The following is a 21,204-nucleotide window of genomic DNA, read 5'->3' on the forward strand; positions in this document are numbered from 1 at the left end:
GGTTTCCTACCTCAGGACACATTCTGTGATGTTTTCTCTTGGCCAGAAGCAAGATGTGAATGTTTTCCTGGTCACTGAATAGATGGATTTCCATCCTGCTAAACAGAATCTCATCCGTGCTTTCTCTATTCTTCTTGAGTAAAATGGCAGTTTAGTCTATATCTGTTTTTAAGGAATCTTCTTTTCACGAATGCCCACACCAGTTTCATATTTGAGTCTAGTGAGTGAAATGTTTTCCACAAAATGTTTATGTGACTAGGTGTTTTAAGTGGGCCCTTTCCCCTTAGGAGTGGACTCTATAATTTCCCACTTGGATTTTTAGCTCCTATGTATTTAAAACAAAAATTTTTTGTGGTTCACTTATATTCCCCAATTTTTGCAAAATTCATGTGCATCTTTTTCACTGAATGTTAATATATTTTTTTAAAAAATCTGCCATGCAATGCTGATTTAAGATGTGTCAATGAGAAAACAAAGACTAGAGAAAATGAGGATTCAGTTACTTTGTATCCATAACAGTAGGGTGAAGCAGAGAAGGGCCCTGGGAATTCAATCTGGATGTGGCCAAGGCTGGTTCCATGGAGCCCAACTCCTGTCTCATCCAAGCAAATGTCAGTTAAAGGAGAGAAACCATGTATGTTTCAAAAAGCCTCCCAGAAGTCAAAAACAAAACAATAAACAACTCTCCCCCAAACAAAACAACAACAGGTGTTGGCATAAATGTGTAAAAAAACAATGGGTGGAGCACATCACCAATAATGGTGGCCACATTCACTCACCTGTCACAGAAGAGTTCTCAGGCCCAGAGTAAGACTTGTCCATGCACCTGACTGATGTCAAAGTATAGGAAAATTAACCATCAAACTCCTCCCAGTTCTAAACATCTGTTTGTCCTGAGCTGGCAGATAAAGTCCTTGGTGGAGAACTCGGCGCACTGGTAATGAGCGAGTACCAGGTAGTGCACGACTGCTGACCCAGTGCTGCAGCAGTACTACAGGGGCCATGCCAGGTGCTCATCCTGGCTTACACACAAGCTGCACTAACTCTTCAGGCCACTTCCATGTGATTAGAAGAGGACCCTGCCCCCTGTCCCCTCACACCAGGCTTCAACAAATAAATCCTTATTGAATCACCCTCTGTTGCTGAACAAGCTCATAGCTCCAGCTGTTTGAAAACCAGAAGGCACATCAGTGAATTCAAATATAACACACTATTTCAAGTCCTGGGAGTCCCCAGCCCCATGTCCTGGCAGACCCACTTGATGCTGTCATCACTGTCAAACAGGATGGAGTTGGTGTACGGGCCCCCATCCTCGGGGAGGATAGTGGTGTAGGAAGTAAACTTGACCCTCTTCGTCTTGGGGCTAGAAGAGTTTACAGGTGCATTTTTCATCTCTTTCTCATAGACATAGTCAGAAGGTCTGAGCAGCTGACTGGGGAAGGGCTTCTGGGAACCTTTGTTCAGCAGGAAGTTCCTCTCCTGGAACTGCAGCCCCCTGTCTATCATGGTCGTGCACTCCTCTGAGGGGAGCATGATGTCCACTGGGTTCTCCAAAAGCTCCACCTCGTTCCCAAGCCAGACCCAGTCATGGGAGTGGGGGATGTTGCCCTGCTCTCTCACTGCAAGCCTTTTGTGTCTGTACTTCCAGGCAAACACCACGCAGTTGATCAGGAAGACCAGGATGGCCAGGCAGAAGACGCAGAACAGGGCGTACATGCCAATCTCCAAGTCCGTCAAGCCCCTTGAGGCCACTGTAAGGTCACTAGGGTTACTGGATTCTGGAAACTTCCCCTGGGTGGGGAAGCTGGTGAAGGCGTCTGCACCACCACTCTTGAGCAGCTTCTTGTCCTTCCCCTCACCAGGCAGTGGCAGGGCTGTGCTCCTGTTGGTCCTGTCCTCTAGGCCAGCGGGGCCCCCAAACTGGAGCCATTCCTGGATCGCTCCCTCCTGGATCCCTTCCCACTCTATGGAATTGCTCAGGTGATCTTTGTATTCCCGGTTCATGCCCTCTATGTCATTGCTGCCTCCTCAGTGCTCCTCCTCATTGCCCGGTGCAAACATGACCTTGACACTTCCTTTACCCACAGTAAGAACACTCTTCCTCTTGGTCTTCTGGCAAGGCTCGCTGATCATCATCTCCAACTTGATCAGGGGCCCTCTGCAACCACAACCAGCCACTGGGACTGCAGGTTTGGCTGGACAGACATCACCATTTCATCCAATGACTAGACAGTTATCGAAAAATCCTTGGGATCATAAATGTCTAAGTGTTACTGAATTGAACAAAATTCCAATGAAAAAAATCAAAATATTTGTTGTGATAACTCTTCTTCACATTTGCAAATTTTATCACAGAAATGTTAATTCCAAAGCATTCTTTAAGTGTATATAATTAGAAAAAATAAGCCCCAGTGCTCTGTAACCTTAATCCATACTTGAGATACACTGGACTGTCATTAATAATGATCCTCATCCCAGTAACATGACAAACAAACAAAACAGTTTAAGAAGGGCAGGAAAGTACACATCAGTTTATTTCATGTACTACAACTAAATTTTGCTGTGACCCTTCTTAAAGCTTTTTGAAAAATTAGGCCATGCATCCAAGTCATTTCCAAGGGCAACTAATCAGCCATCACCCAAGATATCATTTGAACTATGATACATTAGAAATTCAATGCAGATAAAGCCACACAGTGCTGGATGAAGGTACTTGGGGGAAAATGCATTATAATCCCATCCCACTAGAGAGACACAATGCCCCTGATATCTTCTTAAAGTGATTCACTAAAACTCTGAAAATGTGTGAAAGTTTTCGAATTGTCCATAATTACAGTAAGTAGACAGCAATTTGGTGCCTACTTACAGTAGCTGAAATGGAATTTCTAAGTGTCAAAAGCTGCCTGCTTTCATAAAAATGGAAAAATACAATTCTCTGTCATAGTCTATGGTAGACAGTCAATTGCACAGATGAACTTGCTGCCGAGCAAATGGCACAGGGACCTGTGATGGACATTTAATGAGCGTCTGAGAAGAAGTGTTCCCCATGCATTGGGGTCAGACTGGGGAAGAGGCAGGGAGACATGTCGGGGTGCCATCTCAGCTGCACATGCCCACTGATGATCACCTTTGGGACATGAAGATTGAGAGGGACAAGCTCTCTCCATTAGCCAGGGTCTTAGAGGTCTCTGGGAACCTCATCTCTTTAGGAACTTGAAGAACCTCCCAGGGAACCATTCTCTTATCTCTGGTAGAGACTAGAGAAGAGAGTGAGAAGGGAGAAGCAGTCTATGCCTGGCATTTGCTGTGGACCAGCCACACTGGAAATTCACTGTCTTTTTGGTGAAGATGGAGCTAGACAGATGGAGGATATTCTAAAGTGACACCAAGAACTCTTGTCTCTGCTCATTAAGGTGCCACCAAGTAAAAATCACCAAAGGTGAAATAGGTGTAAGAAAAATGAACCTCTAAATTACAAGCATGTTTTATTTTTAATTTCAATTTTATCACAATCACTTAAAACACTGTAATTAATGTTTACACCAAAATATTTCCTAATTTACTTTCAAAAGAAAAAGTTTGCTGAAATGATTTTTAAAGCTTTCAATAATTGCTTGATTTCACCTTCCAATTAAAGCATTCCTAAAAAGAACAACTTATAGCATTTTTTTCTTTGACTCAAAGAATAAATTGATTTTAAAGAGTAGTAACTGTGTATGCTTTAAAAGAGATTTTGGTTGATTTAGCAGGAAAGATTATTTCAAAAATGATGCAGATCTTGGTGCTGAGTATTCAGAGTAAAGAATCATGACATTAAAAAATTAATCTTTGTTCAGAGAGCGATGCAAAGATAGGAAAGCTGTTGAGAAGATGGTTACATCATTCCCTCTACCCCATAACCCTCCAAGTATGGCCTCCACGTTCATGCACAGAGGTGGGCAGTCCCTATGACAGATCTGAGGGCCCCAGGAAAGCACAGCAGGAAAGGAGGTTTTATGGCCTAAAACTATCAATTCGTCCAATTTACCTTCTATTTGCAATTTAGTTCTAGAGGACATATTGCATTAAAGCTGCATGTATTAAACAGACATTAGAAAACACTCAATGTAGACTAACACTTTACAGTGAGAATTTATAGTTTCAATGAGAATATCTGTTGCTCAATTTCCAAAATATCATTCCATCAGTATTAGCTAGAAAACACTTACCACAGGTGCATGAGGAAAGATACAAGATCTGGTAATTTCATATTTTCAGCAAGAAATCATTTTTTCCATTTTTTAAAAATGTTATTAACAACTGCCCATGACCAATACAGTTAAAGATTTCAATTCCAAGTTCAGAAAATAAAATCCTCACAGTTTCCCTGTCTTCAATTAGTAACACAGAAAGTGGAGGCTTATATTCATAGGAAAATAGCTTTATTCATTTTTCAGCTTAGCTTTTTCTACGAAAAGAGGTCACATTGATGATGTTCATTTATTTTTTCTCAGCATCATCTTGTGAGATAGAAAAATGCAGATCACTGTTTTCATCTCACAGACAATGACGTGCTTGGAGAGGTTAGGGTTCCTGCCTGTGCTACCCATACACCAAATGGCCTTGGAGAACCTTCCACTCCCCAATCTTTCAGTCCCCACCTTCAGCTACCTGAGGCACCATGACATTCCTGAATGGTACTCATTTCCCTTGAGTCCAAGGAGCTTTGGGAATGTGACTGGATGCCACAGTCCACATTCCGTGGGCAGCTGAGTGCCTCTAATGTCTTCTCATCTCTGTGGCTGCACATCAGATACTATGGCTCCTTCTCAAAATCAGGATCCTCCTAACTTGAGAGGCTCCAGTGAAATCCAGGACACAGGGTTGTCTTGGTGTTTCCTCCTGTTGCAGATATTAGTCTCCACTCAAAGTCTTACTGGACCCCTCTTGGTGACCATAACTGCTCCCCAGGGAAGTGAGGCAAATGCTGGATGTGGACAGGAGGGCAAAAGAGACCTCAGTGCGAGGCTTCCTCGTCCTCCAAGAAGGGGCAGCAGACACCAGATCCTCCTCATTCCAACTCCATCTTGGTTTGGGAATCAAGGTTGGAGGCAAAGCTCAGACCCAGCAGGGAGCGCTGGAACCCCAGGCCCTGGCCTGTCTCCTCCTGGGCAAGGAGCCTGCCTAGGGGGTCACATGGCTGCTTGGGGTGGGCATGGAGCCAGGGAGCTGAACATACTCCAGGCCCAACCCCTTCCTTACCTGGTGCGTCACAGAAGCCATGGGCCCAAACCTGCAAAACAGTGACCAAGTCTAAAGTCATTTATGATGTCACTGTGAGAGTGAAGAGAGCTAATTCATGCAAAACGTCACTGAGAGCATTCCAGGTTGAGGAAAATATCAAGACCTTCCCTGTCCCCTGCCTGTAGTCACCTTTGAATGTCCCCAGACAAAACATCCATGGAATGCTGGCTTCTTCTGGGAGTGGCTGGTTCAGGGGAACTTGGTGAACTCTCTTATCTCCAGGTGCACATCCTCTGGGGGTCTGGCCCATCCTTGGGGGGATGAAGCCAGGCTAAGTCCTGAGGGCTGTTAGAGAAGAGTCTTCTGTGTTCTATTTGCTGGTATTTAAAGAGACCCACTGGAAGCAAGAGCTTTGGAGCCTCAGTGGTGGACAGGGTGCTCTGCCAGGACTTCCCAGTCTGGACCCTAAGAAGAAGGTCGCACAGCTACCTGGCTTCAGGAATTGGTGCTTCACCAACCTGGTGGGGTATTCTCTTCCCCCTCTCTCCTTCCACTGTGCTTCCATGTTATTGCTGAAGTCAACGCTGCTGTGTATAAGGAGAGTCTTTACTGCCTAACTAAGCAGCTTCAATGTTCCAGACATCTTAGAGCAGGCCCATGGGCACTCTCCACATTGACTCACGGCCCCCATTGGATGCTCTGCTCACACAGCCTGGCTCTGTTCTCTCCCACTCCTATTATTATTATTATGGTTCTTTTTGATCTGAGGAGCTTCCTAACAGGGAAGATGGGCAGGGTGGCCATCAGCCCAGCCAGGCACTCTCAGATTCCAACACCAGAAGCTAAGGACTTTATTTATAGAGATAAGCTCCTTAGCCTCTCATTCAGTCTTTGATCCCAAGACTGGAGAACAAAGGTGGCCACACACATACACCTCCATTTGCACTTCTATTCTTTCTGGAAAACCAGAACCTCAGCCCCCAGGCCACCCTGTTCTGCACTCTGGTTAAGCCCACACACTGAGGAATCTGCTGACTCAAACATTCCATTTCTTGAGCCCACACCATTTCTAAAGTCAAGTGTGTGTGTTGGGGGTGGGGCACTGATCACTTAGCTCTTCATGGTGCTTAGAGAAGTTTTATCTTTATTTTCTCCTCTCCACCTTCAGAGTGTTTGCAATGGGGCTCTCACCAGTCTCTCTGAAATATAAGTTGTGGAAATACCATTATAAAAAGTAAGTTGCTGGTGCTAAAAAATTTTTAGGACAATGCTGGGGAGCAAGAGATTACAGGTTCACTTCTAGAATGACCTCCAAAGCAATGGGCCAGCTGCTGTCCAAGTGGGGGTGCCATCATAGTTTCACAGGTCAGCAAGGAGGTCACGTGCCACACCAGCCTGAATACCCCTGCAGCTTCGGAGACCACACCTGCACGGGCTCCTTGCCCCCTCCTATTGGCAAAGGACTTAGCCTGGGTATTGGAGAGGGTGCAGGTTCTGGGTTCGTGGTGTGCCTGTTGCTCAGCAACATCTCACCACCACCTGTCTCCACATGAATCCTGAAGCATGTCACCTAACACAGCTTCTCCTGTCTCACATTCAGAACCTGGTCCTGGAACACAAAGGGGATCTCTCAGGCCCTGTAGGTCCAGGCGCTCAGGGATTCTCCAGTATCCAGCAATCCACACCTGGCCTCAAGGATCTTCGAGGTTTCTGTTGGTTCTCCACTGAGAAGCTGCTCTGATCCTCAGCTTTTGTCCTTTCCTCTGACTATGGAAGACACAGTGATGGCCACAGATTTTCTCACACAGTGAGAAGAGAGGAGGCTCCTGATTGGTTCCACAGTTCAGGGATGTCACTTCTGATCTCTGCATTTTGTCATCCTGAGAACTTTTGCTGTCTTTTTGAACTTGTGGCCTCTGGCTGCAAGACACGGCCACAGAGCTCTGGTGCATAGCCTTGTCCTGGTGCCTTGTCCTCTCAGACCCCAGAGGCAGACTCATGGCCAAGGCTCACACTTTCAACCAGAAAACACTTCCCTGAGCCTCCCTGAGCCTCCCTTGAGTCCCATTTGCTAACTGGGTGCCAAGTTCACATCTGCAGACTGGATCATGGGGACTTCCTTCCTTGTGAGAAGGCAAATCCAGGTTTTGGTGGGCAAGAAGTGAGGTTGAGAAGAATATAAAATATAGTATCAAACAGGCCATGTAGAGCCTACCTGGCCTCCAGACCGAAGAGGTATGTGGAGAACCTTGCATTCCATCTCCACATCCAGCCTCCAAGGGCAGGTGGTGTTCGCACAGGGACTCCACGTGGAACAGTTTTTCAGGGATTTAGGACTAAGTTGGAGTTGGAGCCAGCCACAAGCTCTTCCCAGGGTTTCAGTTCAACAAGGCCATTCTTGATTCCTTGGTTGATTCTGAAGATCTCTCTGGTGGGGTGGACCTCCACTCAGCCTGTGGACTCTGGAGCCTTGACCTCTCAGACCCCAGTCCCTTCCCTGTTATTGGCCTTGGTGCACTCGACTTACACACCATGGTGGAGGTCACCAGGACGTCTTCGTGCATACACACAGAGTGACTGGCCTGTGGTACCAGGAACCTCCTCTTTCCCTCTCCCCCTCCTCACAGTCACCTGCATCTATGTCTGATGCTTCCCATGTTCATAAGATCCCCCTTCTTTCCTTGTTTCTTTGCCCTCCCATCTATATGAGAGGAAACGTATAACCCTTGACTGTCCAAGGCTGTGGTTTCACTTAGTGTAATGCTTTGGGTTCTATCCATTTACCAACAAAAGACACATTTCCTTCTTCTTGGTGTTTGAGTACAACTCCATCGTCTCTATACACCACATTTTCTTTATCCATTTGTCTGTTGGTGGGCACCCAGCCTGGGTCCACAGGTCAGCCATGGTGAACTGTGCTGCTGTAAATAAACACGTGTATCCACATCCCAACACAGTGCGCTGACTCTAACTCTTCTGCATGCTTATTGAGGAGCTGGACAGCTGGATCATATGGTGGCTCCATTCCTAGTCTTCTGAGGAATGTCCTCAAAATGGTTGTAGTAATTTACAGTCCACCAACAGGGTGTTGGTGTTCCTTTTTTCCTCCAATCTTGTGAATGTTTATTAAAATTTGTATTCTTGATGACTGTCATTCTAACTGGAAGGTAATTTTGAGAAGTATCAGCTCAGATGAAGTGTGATCACTTTTATTTTAATAATCCTTGCCAAGCATCAGATGACTGTCAGTGAGGGTTTGTTTCTGGGTCTTCTGGTGTATTCCATTGGTCTGCATGGCTGGTTTTAGGCTGCACCGTGTTTTTGGTTACTAAGGCTCTGCAGTGAGTGTGAACCTCTAGTGCTCAGGACTGCATTGGCTCTTCTGGGTTTTTAATTCTCCATATGAATTTCAGGACTGTTTCTTCTAGTTCTGTGAAGAATGTCATTGGTATCTTGAAAGGATTGCTTTGAATCTGCAGATCACTTTTGGTAACATGGCCCTGTTAACCGTATTAATTCTGCCTTTCCAAGAGAGGGAGCTCTTTTTGAACTTCTACCTCTCTCTTCTCAGCTCTGGGAAATGCCAGGCTCTGCTGGGATTCCCTACCTGTGCTGGGCCCTGAAACATTCTCCAGGAAGTGCACTAGGACATGGGTCAGAGAGCCCAATTAATGTGCTTTCCCTGGTCCAATGGTCAGCACAGGACCCTGCCTACAGCAATGTCTAAAAACCATTGTTTTATGTACTTGGTCCACTTTTAAGTTGTTGCCTTTGGGATGTAAATTTTGGGTCCTGTTATTCCATCTTGGCCAGATACGGATCACATTTCATGAGCTCTTTCATTTCAAGCATTTTATGCCTGACTTTCAGAGATTAAAAAATAGCACCAACACATGTTAGCTTAGGACAGGATCCAGGCAATGCTAATGCATCAAACGATGGCCCAGAAGGGATTAAGACCTCTTTGCCTGGTTAAAGCTGGACATATGGAGCTAGGCAGCTTTCTCCACCTCTGGATTCACTGAACCATGGGCACACATGCTGGAACAAGCTTAGGTATTCGAGATTTGCATAGGAAATTAATCACAGGAATAAGGAGATCTGCAGGATTGCTTTCCAGACTTCTATGGAAGAGAAGGACCAAGTTAGAAACACCTGCTGGAAGCCTGGTAATGTTGGCCGCAGCCAAGACACTGAATTTCCAAATTTACACTCTAGTGAGTACTTCCATAAAGACTCAGCAATTGAAAGAAGAGCCAGTCTCCAATGGCTCCTGGAGGCAGGCTTGGTGCCCAAGGACCCAGAGTATCAAGAAATAAGTCCATGGAATGTGTTCTCTTATTTGACTTTGAGTTTATTCCACCGTGGGGAAGGTTATCTGCAACTTCTGGGAATAAAATTCTTGTCCTGAACAACGTGGGAAGTAAAACCCACAACACTCACCAGTGTTATGGAGAATTATTATTGTTCCATACTTTCAATATCCCATATGAGAAATCTAGATTTACACCAGTAATAAATCACCATAACCCTGATGATTGTGTGCAGGTAGAATTTAACTAACAGTAGTGTAACACAGGAATAATGTTCAAGACCATTATATGCACAGAGTATTCTATGAAGTGCTGGTAGAAACAGACAAGCAGGAGCTAAAAACAAAAGCGTCTGTAGGGACAGAACAGGAAACATCAATCAGAGAAGCAGATGCGGTGCTATTTAATTGAGAGTATTGGGATTCCACCTATTAGTCCCACCAACAGTGTTCCCTTGCCCAGGACATCGAAAAAACAGTTCCTCTCCTTTAAGTCCCCAAGATCTCCATGTGGCCATCAACCTGCTGCCTGAGACTAGATTGGGAATTTCTTGACTCCCTTATATATCCCCCTATTCTTACAATAATTATTAAAATTGAAACAATCAAACTTGATCCAAACTGATACTTCTCATAAGAATTTCACAAATAGTAATTTTCTAGTTGTAGTATTTTAAGTGTTTGGCACTATTTCTTTCTTTATAACAGTAATTTAGACTCTTATCACTCCTAATTAGAGATTATCTAATTTCCTGATGGCCAGGTATGACTAATTCTCCATTTGTTCTTATTTGTGTTGTGTATATGTAAGTTGTACCACATGATCTTTTGATGCACATGTACACAGTGACTATGCAGTCAAGCAAATTAACAGATCTGTCACCTCACCTGGTTGTCTTTCTTTCCTTCAAATATCAAGAATACTAAAATATTACCTCTCAGCACATTTCTAGCATGGAATACAATGTCGTTAATTATAGTCCTCATGCTATACGTTAGATTTCTGGAGTGAATTTCTAGCCTTTTGTTACTATCAGGGACTTTGTGGTTTCAGTACTAATTTGTGTATCCCTTTCTCTTTATGGCATCCTCCATAAAGGTCTTATGTTCTGGGAACATCCTTACACACAGGAGTCTTCTAATGTGGCACCCGGGGGCAGCTTCTTTCCCCTCCAAGGACATGTGGCCATGGCTGCTCCTTTCCTCTTCTGGCTGCTGCCTGTTGGTCATCTGCACTCATACCCAGCTTCCTTCTAAGGTAATGAATCCTCAGGGATCTGGGCCAACAAATGGACCCCAGCTCTCACTCCTTGTGAATGACCACTTGGGCTGGGTTCTCTTGATCTATTTATGTTAAGGTCAGTAAGCAGGAAGACCATTCTGGGATTAGAATCAGAATTAGATTAGATGTGATTGGCTTCAACCCTGAGCTGATTGCATCTGCTAATCCTGGCTATGAACAACATGCTGTGCTCAGGTTCCCACAGCCCTTCCTTCTTGGTCACTGCTTCACATTTGTTAGACTCTCCATGGAGTCCTGTCTCCCCTGGTGGTTCCTTGGCAGCCTCTGAATCAGAACATGTCAAGCTAGAAATCCATTGCCTTAGAATTTTAGCAATGTCTTTGCAAAGTCTTTGGATGGTAAGACCTGGTTTGCATCCCACTTTTTTTGATCACTTTGGTCAGAGACCTGAAGTGCTGACTGGCCAGACTGGACCCATCTCCACAAGGACAGTGGAAGGTTTGTTCCCAATGAGAAATTTGGCTAGAGAGGGGGATGACATGAGGCTAGACAGCAAATCTCACTTTTCCAAGTCTAATCATTCTGAACAAGCCATCAGACAGGGGAGAAGCTGCCGGCAAAGAGCAAGTGCCCATGTCTACAGAGCACTGGTATCACTGAACAGTGGTATCACTGTTGCTCAATCTTTTCTTTTAGATTTCATTTTATTATTATTCTGATGATGATTTTTATTTGTTCTACTTAGTTGTACATGACAGCAGAATGCATTACAATTCATTGCACATAAATGGAGTGCCACATATCACTTCTCTGGTTGTACATGGTATAGAAATGCACCATTCGTACAATCATATATGGACCTAGGGTAATTATGTCCATCTCACTCCACCATCTTTCCTACCCCCTAACCCTTCCTTCCCCCTCCCCTTTGCACAATCCAATGTTCCTCCATTCCTCCCATGCCTCCCCACATCATAGATCAACATCCATTTATCAGAGAAAATATTTGGCCTTTGGTTTTGGGGCTTGGCTTACTTTGCTTAGCATGATATGCTCCAACTCCATCCATTTACCTGAAAATGCCATAATTTCATTCTCTTTTAATGCTGAGTAATACTCCATCGTGAATGTATACCACAGTTTCTTTGTCCATTCATCTATTGATGGGCATCTAGGTTGGTTCCACAGTTTAGCTATTGTGAATTCAAGCTGCTATAAAAATTGGTGTGGCTATGTCACTATAGTGTACTGATTTTAAGTATAGATGCACAAGTAGGTTAACTGGGTCAAATGGTGGTTTCATTCCCAGTTTTCTGAGGAATCATCATACTGCTTTCCAAAGTGGTTGCACCAATTTCAGTGCCACCAGCAATGATGAGTGTACCCATTCCCCACATCCTTGCCAACACTTATTATTGCTTGTATTCTTGATAACTGCCCTTCTGACTGGGGTGAGATGAAATCTTAGAGTAGTCTTCATTTGCATTTCTCTAATTAATAGAGATGTTGAACACTTTTTCATATATTTGTTGATCACTTGTATATCTTCTTCTGAGAAGTGTCCATTCAGATGGGACAGAACAGGAAACATCAATCAGAGAAGCAGACTTAGTGCTATTTAATTGGGAGTATTGGGATTCCACGTATTAGTCCAAAGACCATTCCCTTGCCAGTTGATTGATTGGGTTGTTGCATGGTTCTCTGGGTCTATATATGTTAGCTCATTAATCCTCACACAGAGGGGGCAGGTGACATCACCACCCTCAGGTGACAGGCAAGGACACTGATGAACGCCAAGGGTGAACGACTCAACATAGATGATGTGTGCACTGGGAGGTCTGTACTCAGCCACATGTCACCAGAATTAACTCCTGCAGCCACCTCAGCCTCTACATTCAGCACAGGTGCCCTGGTTCCAGGCCTGGTCACTAACTCTGGGGCCTGCACAGTCACCCACTCAGCCACAAAGTCCTCTTAAGATACCAGTAGTGTTCATTCCACCAGCTTCACAGGACTGCTATAGAGGACAACAAACTCTGTACACTCAGTTGATCAGTGAGCATTCAAGTCACCAGGCTATGGCCCAGCACGGGATGTCCAGGTGGATGAGCAAGCCAGTGGGTGCAATGTCATTCATAGTAGGACATGAGGCCCTCATCAGGCTGCTCAGATGCCAGGATGCAAGATCCATTCACTGCACCAGAGGAGAATTTCCAAAGTGATTTGAAGAAAGCAACTTTTCTCCTCACCACTGGGTAGGGGCCAGGGCTGAGCTGGTTCAGATATCCCTGGGCTCCTTGTACACACTGTTGTAAGGGGCTACTGGCCTCTTCTACGAAAATGTCAAACCTCTCTTGACCATCACACTGGCACAGAATGGCACCTGGGCATTGAAAGTAGCTGCAGAGCAGACACTTGAAGGGCACACTTCAGGTGGCCATGGAGCAGCAACGTGGCAGGCCAGCCCCTCAGAACAGTGCCTTGGTGTTTGTGGATTCTGTTAGGAGACTTTTCTTTTTAATAGGGAGATTGTTTTTACAAAGGTGAGAGAAACATGTATTTAGGGAGCATGCAGGAAGGTCACTTTGGCCTGGCTTAAGACTCAGCCTTAGCTGACATTTGACAGAGCCGGGTCTGCTCTTTGTGGTGTGCATCTATAGTACCTGTGGGCTTGAGATGCAACTAGTGGGCACCCTGCAGGTGGCCAGCAGTTAGGCTGGAAGCCCAGGGGCATTTGTGCAGTTTTTCTAACTTTCGCAGAGTCTAGTCCTTCTTTTACTCTGCTTGCCCCTGGAATTCCAGAGACTTCTTATGTCATCTCTTTGTGACACATGGAATAATGCCCTCCGGCCCCCACCCAGAGGTTTTTACCTCCTGTCCTAATCTCTAGGAGATGTGAATGCTGTTTCCAGGCCCTGAGGGTTGAGACTGCAGACTAGACTAGGTTCCTCATCAGCAGACACTGATCCTGCCTTTTTCAGGTGGGCTCAGTGCAGTCGCAGGTGTCTTTCAAATGGGCTAAAGAGGGGGAAGATGGACAAGCTGAGGGCATTGGCAGGAGCAAGAAGCCCCCAGCTATGCTGCTCTAGAGTAAGGAAAGGCCTCATGAGCCAGGAAATTTGGGCTGCTACCTAAACAAGGAAAGATGAGGAAATACGTTCCCCAAACAGCCCAGGGAAAGAGCGGGCTTCAGACAACTTAATATGAGGCCAATGTGACTAACTTTCAGACCCACGACCTCTGGAACTATCCAGAATTACTTGGCCCAGTCATCTCTCTGCCTGGGAAATGTGAATGATGTTAGAGTCTGACCCACAGATGGATGGATTTGAAGGGTCAAGTGAGATACAAGGGGAAAAACTGAACGGAGTTCTTGCCATAAGTAAATGTCAAAGTAGAATGATCTGCCTGAAAGGAAGTAAAGAAATAGTTTATTCTGAGCCAAAAGCAAGTAACCATGACCCAGAACATGATCCGAGTTACCACGGGTTCAAGTCATGACATTTTCCCCCAGGGAAACTTTTGCAGTCTGTGAGAAAAGAAAGTCAATCAAGATAAGTGCTAACAACACTGGAGGGGGGCCAGGTAGGCAGCTAGGGCAAGATGGGGAGAGCTCTTCTCCAGGTTGCAGATGGGAGCAGACAGCACCCCTGGCCTCAGGGCTGGTGGCAGATGGAGGTGTACTAAGCTTAGTGATGCTTGCCAAGAAGTTTATCCAGGCATTTGAAGAGAGGTTATCAGTGCAGATACAGGAGCCACCAGGAATGGCTATCAGGGGCCTGAGATACCCAGATAGCAAGGCCTGAGACAGGACCTTGACCTACAACATCAGGTCTCCCTATAATCACATTGTGCTCAGGAGATTTTAAATTATGGGTCCATCACACCACTGTCTGAAGGGTTTATTTCAATCAGGCCAAGGAAGTCTTCCAGTCATAGCAGCTTGTGAATTTATGGGCTGAAGTTCACATCCAAGAGGAGAGTGCAGACAAGTTTTCTGTGATGCCAGAGAGCTGGGGACAGAGGACTGTTTAGGGCTTGTCTCCTGGGGGCCCAAGAAGCAGGAGCCTCTGGTGGGTCTGTGTATTTGCATAGGAGCAGCACATAGGTGGATGGTTAAAGTCCTTTTCCAACTGTGAGCAAGTTTCCAGAACAAAGACTTTTTTCCTGGCATGACAGAAAGTCGAGCTGAAGGCCCCTCCTCCTCTCCATCACTCCTGGCCACCCCACTCCTGCTCAGTTTATTAAACTCTAGTACCAGAGCAGGGTGTACGTGCGTGTCTCCTGTGATACAGCCAGGAAGTTGTATAGAATGAGGTCTACCTTCTCACTCATTTCTCTTTTTATTTGTACCATTCAGGAATAGTATTTGTCTGCTTCACTTGAAGGAAATTCTTAAATTACCTTCTAGTTATTTAACAATAACAATCAACACAATGATACGATAGCAATTCAGAGAGACTCCTTGGACCTTCTGGGGAGCCTGGGTTCTCTCTCACACCAATACCCTCCAAAGCATCTGTTGAGTGACCTGAATATTCTTAGAAAACATGCACTGACGACCTGTGTGGAGGACACCCTCCCAGCCAAAACGGCAGTGCTCAGGGGCCCGGGGTGCTCAGGCTTCCTTCCCCGAGGTCTGCCTCTTCCCGCCCAGTTCTAGCCCACGTGCGGCGGTGGACTCTGCCAGGCTCTGCTGCTCTCACCCCAGGTAGGTGTGCTCATTGATTACTCTGCTGATCTCTCCTTATCCTAAAAACGGCAGGTCTAGGAGACCAGGACCTTGTCCATCACTGCCACCCCACATGGCACTTAGAACATAATCTATGCATACTCAATTAAGCACCATCAGAGGTGAAGGCATGCATTCCCAACCCCTACAGGATCCATCTGTGAGCATACGGGTGCCAGTGGATGGTGTCATTCATCATGGAAGATTTGGGAGTCAGGTGGAGTTGGATTCCAACACTGGCTCAGCTCTGGCTCTCTAGCAGATCTTCTCTATAAATTCAACCCTTAAAAAATCCTTGGTACCAGGTCTCTTTCTTAAAGCCACTACAGGTTAACCCAGGAAATCCACTGCTATCTCAAAGCCAGTGATGCTTTTCCAAAGGCCACATGAAGTCTCCTTCCAGCCCACAGCAGGCAACTTCAGATGTCCTCTGACAGCACATCCATCAGAAGACACCTGCCTCCCCTCACCTGTCACAGACGGAGCTGGAAACAAGCAGCTTTCCTGGGGCTGGATGGCCTGAAGACGCTGGTGCTCGTTATGGGCCCTTGAGCACCTCATTAGTGCCTCGTCCAGCTGATAGCGAAGGCTGAGAAAGTGAGTTACTGCAGAAATAAACTGGCAGACACCATCGCCAAGGTGAGCAGGAGTGGGCTTCTCTCACTCCATTAGAATGAAAGAGCGCGTCCCCAGCTAATGAGGGATGATAAGCTTCTGAGACACTGAACGCCATGATTTGCTGATAAACAATATGATTGCTAATACATGAACACATGAGCCCTCCTCTTGGTCAGAAAGTCCATGTTCCTATATCACATTGTCATCACACTACGGAAGTCAGGATCCTGCTCCTTCTTCCTGTAACGACAAGGAAGCCATCAATCACCTGCTTCTGAATGCCCAGCTGGGGAAAGACAAGCATTTTGCTGTGAGCTCCTTTGGAACCAGACACTGGGTTCCTATTTCATAAGAACAAGGCCTGTGCTCTATAAGTGGCACTTCATTAATACCTAGTGGTCAAGAATGTTGGCTCTGGAGCCAGCAAAGCAGGCTGTGTGACGTTGTTAGCCTCTTGGTGTCTCTGTTCCTTCACTATAAACAGTGTGATAAGTAGTATTAGGTCCTTTAATAGCTTGTTAGATGGTTTAATTCAGTCAGTATGGTTATAATAGTGCCTGGCTCATAATAAATGCTCAATAAATACTAGTCTATTGAAATCATGAGTTAGATTATAGCTGGGTTAGGAAGAAGCCATAGATACTTCATAATAGCTCCCAAAGCCCCATACACATTGCTCTGTACAGAGAAAGTCATCTCCTATCTACCTACCTACCTACCTTAATGTGAAATCACCTCTACTCACTGAAGTCCTAAGTCAAGTGTGCGTCTGGTAACCCCATCAACAGGGACCATCGGATGCCGTGCACTCCTCAGCCGCCCAGTTCCATATGTGCTCACCCGCAGCGGCTCAGCCACACCTTCCGCCTTCTCACACTGCAAAGGCATTCTCTTTGGACCTGCTTCCTGAATTTTACATTCTCTCCTTCTGATTTTACTACATTAGGCTCAACAGCCCAGACTGTTGAATCTTTTTTTCCAAATTGTGGATTCTTAAAAATGTCTTTCTCTGTCACCCCAAAGGATTACAATCCTGGGCCACAGAAAAGATGCGCTTTTCATATTACTGCTATTGACATGGGCATTGTTGAGGCTTTCTCCCTGAGTAATGTGCAAATCTCCACTGTGGGCAGCCTCTCCTTATGTGGGCCTTGCAGAGACATTCAGCCTCTAGAACCCTCCCTGGGAGGGGAACAGTTGCTGCACTTTTGAAGAGCGGACCTTCTGAAGGATGCTGATGAGCACCACAGAGTCCTGGAGGAGCCCAAGATGGGGCCAGAGAGCTTCAAAGAAGAACACAGCTCCACCCAATGCTCAGGTCATCATGGTATAACATTCCACCAACGTGGACATTAAAGTGTTGACAAGGCGGCTCATTAATTATATCCTCTCCATTGACACTGGCCCCTGGATCTGCAATCTGGGGTCCTTCAGCAGAGTGTTCACATGCTCAGAACCTGATGGTCCACGGACCCTGGGGTTTCCCTCTGAGCACCAGGCTGACTGCTGAGAAGAAAACCCCATTTTTATGCAGCACACAGGGGAAGAGGCAAGAGCTGTTTGTTGTCTTCTGAAGTGAGGTATCTTCCAGGCTCCACAGGAGACGGTGAAGCACACTTGGACCTCGGCTCTTCAGGTTCCTGTCTGTGGATGTGAACAACTAGTGGATCCAAAGTATTTTTTTTTTTTTAGAAAAGCAAAAGCAAATAAATCAAACAAACCAATAAAAACCCATTTCCATACTGAACATAGTTTTTTTCCCCTTTTTATCCTCATCCCCTAACATATAGCATAACAAGGATCTATACAGTTTCTGCATCTTGTAGGTAGTGTAAGTAATGTAGAAATGATTTAAAGTATGTGGGAGGATGCTCACGGGTTATGTTCAAATATGACAATGTCTGATATAAGGACAGGAGAATTTGTAGATTTGGGTGTCTGTGGAGGTCCAGGAACTAATTCCCTATGGGCACTGAGAGAGGACTATTATGAAAACAAGGTGTATTAGAGATAAATAAATAGATAAATAAAGATGCCCTTCAATTTATAATGTGATTATGTCCAGAAAAATATGGACATAAAAATAACCTAAGTTGAGATGCGCTTGCTACACCTGACCTAGGGATCTCTATAGCTGGTAACACGATGCTCCATGGAGACTGCTGTGGACTCTCATGATTATGCGCAGCTTTATGCAGCTGCCTAGCACTGAGATACTACTGCCAGCCTGGGAAAGACCAAAATTCACAACCTGAAGTACAACTCCTACTGAATGAATATTCCTTTTATACCATCATAAAGTTGAAATATTGAGCCATCCTAAGTTGGGGACTGCCTGTGTATCAACAATTATAAATAGACACATATCTACACATACATATATACACATATACACACACACACACACACACACATATATATATATATAGATAGATAGATAGATAGATAGACAGATAGATTATGAAGAATTTACTCATGTGATGACTATGGAGAATCTTTAACCGGAGACCGGGAAGCTGGTGGTATAAATTCCAGTGCAGGGTAAAGGCCTGAGAAGGAGGAGTGCCAACGGCATCAGCCTCCTAAGTCCAAGGGCAAGAGGTGATGTCAGAGCCCAAGCAGTCAGAGAGTCAGTGTGAACTCCTTTCACCTTTCTGTTGTAGCCAACCAGGAAGGACTGAGGGTGCTCACCACATGGGGAGGTCCATCTGCCCTACTCCATGGTTCCAGAGCAGTCTCCATGACCCGCCTCCTCAGCCACACTCACCTGCCCTCAGATGCCACCCAGTCAGTCCACTCAGATGAGGACGGACTGAGAGGCCACAGTTCTCCAAGACAGATAATTTTGTTACAGAGCAAGGGCCCAACGTGAAGCCACGGCTGCTGAGGCTGAACTGACCCCAGTTCTGCTGAGCACACTGGGAAAGCTTAGCTGTGGCACTCAGAGCAGTGGGCCTGAGAATTAGGTGGGAGATGAAAAGGGACAGTCTCAAGGGAGACAGTGTGTCCTCTTGGAGATGAAAGGGAGACCTCTTCTTCAGGTTTATTGGGGCCCAGGGAAGTTTCTGGAGAGTCCTGCTCAGGTCCACCTCTTGACTTCTGACTGACAACAGGACTGTCTCAGACTTTCAAGTCCCTACTGCATATGGTCATACCCCACAAGGGGGGATTTGACATGCTGAGGATCCAGGCAACTCTGGGTCACTGTGACCCACACTGACTGGTTCTAATTATTATATCTGCCTGAATTCTGGAATCTGCTCTATGTAAAGGTCACAAAATATTCACCCCCTTGGGGCAACTTATGTTCCTCTTAATGGCAGGGAGGAGCTTTTCAGGCCTCAATTGCTTTTAGGAATTTTTGTTTGTTTGTTTTTTGGCACTGGGGACTGAACCTACTGTTCTAACAAGTCTAAAATTGTTTCACTAAGCCTCATCCCCAGCCCTTTTTATTTTTTATATTGAGACAGGGTCTCACTGAAGTTAATTAGGCCTCAGTAAGTTGCTGACGCTGGTTTTAAACTTGTGATCCTCCTGCCTCATCCTCCTGAGTCAATGGGATGAGAGGTACGTGTCAAAGCTCCAGTCAGGCCTGCTTTCTTCTGCAGATAGTATGTTTTTGCTGAGGAATTTAGTGTATCCTATTGACTTAGGATGAGCAGGGCTGCAGGTAAATTGTTTTTTTGAAAGGAAGTCCCAGCACAGTAAGCCCAGTGTGTAGAACCTTCTCCTCAACCTCAGGATCCCACTGCTCACTTCTGTTACTCACCAATGTCACTTCTGATGTTAACACAGGAGCTTTAGGGGACACCTCAGGCTAACTCTAAGTTCCCATGATGCTAAGAACAACTAGTTAACCATGGGTAGACAGGCTTCTGCACCTCTGCAGAGGGCCTTGCACAGTCTGGTGGAACCTGGCTTGTTTTCGTGCCCTTCCATTTGTGGAAGGCCAGCAGTGATACAGTGACTGCATGGAGACTCCAGGAAGCTGGTGAGTTAGTTCACCTTTGTCCCATGACAAAGTTAAGTCACAACAACCAAGAAACATATCATGCTCAATTGTGGTTTCCAAGTAAAATTATCCTTCAGTATTGATTGTGAAAGATCATTTTTTTTCCTGTACCAAGACAACCTATTGTTCTGAGCCAGGCTGTACGGGCAATGACCAAACAGACTCCATCTTACCCATCTTACCCTGAGACTCCCCGTCAGGTAAGAAATGCTTCTCCAGTGGGAAGGCCCGCCTCTCTGCCCACCTACAGTGGCTTAGCTCAGCAGGTTTGGCAACACAGAATGGCAATTCTTATACAATGTAAAAGTGTTCTCTCTTTGGTTCCCATTTTTCCTGGACAAGGTACCTTGTCTAGAGATGGATTGTCCAGACATTAGTAACCATTCTGTAACTTGTACTCAACTAGAGACATTTTGGCTCACTTCCTTTTCTGCTTGTGATTTCAGATCTCATGACGTTTGTTTATGGTTTTGAATCATAGCAACAGCCACTTATGATTAATGTGGGTTTGGGCTATAATAGGTGTACTCAAAGCCCAGGAGGGGGTCGAAGGGTGCAGACTTGCAGCCTGCCCCTTGGTCCACCAGCTGGTGGATCCAGACCACTGGCTGGTGGATTAAGTTTCCGTCTCCTGCTTTAAGATGGACTTGGTGATTTATTGCCATCTCGCCTTAATACTATAGCTTAAGCAGCAGTGACCTTCCTAAGTCATCAGCCCTAACGTTCGACTATGGGTAGAAATTAACCCCTCTTAGATCTCTTCTATGGAAGGAGAAACCTTTAAGGCTTTTCTGCCTACCTTGAAGTCCTTGAGATGGAAGCAGACTTCAACTCAACCGCTGCACAGAGCAACAGAACTGGGTATATTTTCTTCTAAAGTGAATGACTAGATGGAGCCCAAGGGGCTTTTTTAAATGTTGAAGGAGGAGGGCTGTTTCTGAGGACTCCACTTTGCACTGGAAGAGCTCACTTCTGAGTTCTCTGCTACACAAGGAAAAGACCAACCAGTGTGTTAAAAAAAAAATAGGCAGAAACACAAAGTATCACGATTCAAACAGTGTTGA

The 21,204-nt window shown here is 45.5% G+C and overlaps 1 protein-coding gene across 1 annotated transcript; it reads right to left on the reverse strand.

Moving 5' to 3' along the window:
- Positions 1–565: 565 nt before the first annotated feature.
- On the reverse strand, positions 566–2,799 carry LOC107160535 (transmembrane protein 132B-like). Its single transcript, XM_048784695.1, has one exon. The coding sequence runs from the start codon at positions 2,002–2,004 to the stop codon at positions 1,216–1,218; it is 789 nt and encodes a 262-aa protein (XP_048640652.1). The 5' UTR covers positions 2,005–2,799; the 3' UTR covers positions 566–1,215.
- Between the last annotated feature and the right edge of the window lie 18,405 nt (positions 2,800–21,204).

The sequence above is a fragment of the Marmota marmota genome, unplaced genomic scaffold (assembly GCF_001458135.2).
Source record: "Marmota marmota marmota unplaced genomic scaffold, marMar, whole genome shotgun sequence".
NCBI lineage: Eukaryota > Metazoa > Chordata > Mammalia > Rodentia > Sciuridae > Marmota > Marmota marmota.

Excerpts from the sequence above, each read along its gene's own strand:
- LOC107160535 (XM_048784695.1), bottom strand. The coding sequence starts at position 2,004 with ATGAACCGGGAATACAAAGATCACCTGAGCAATTCCATAGAGTGGGAA.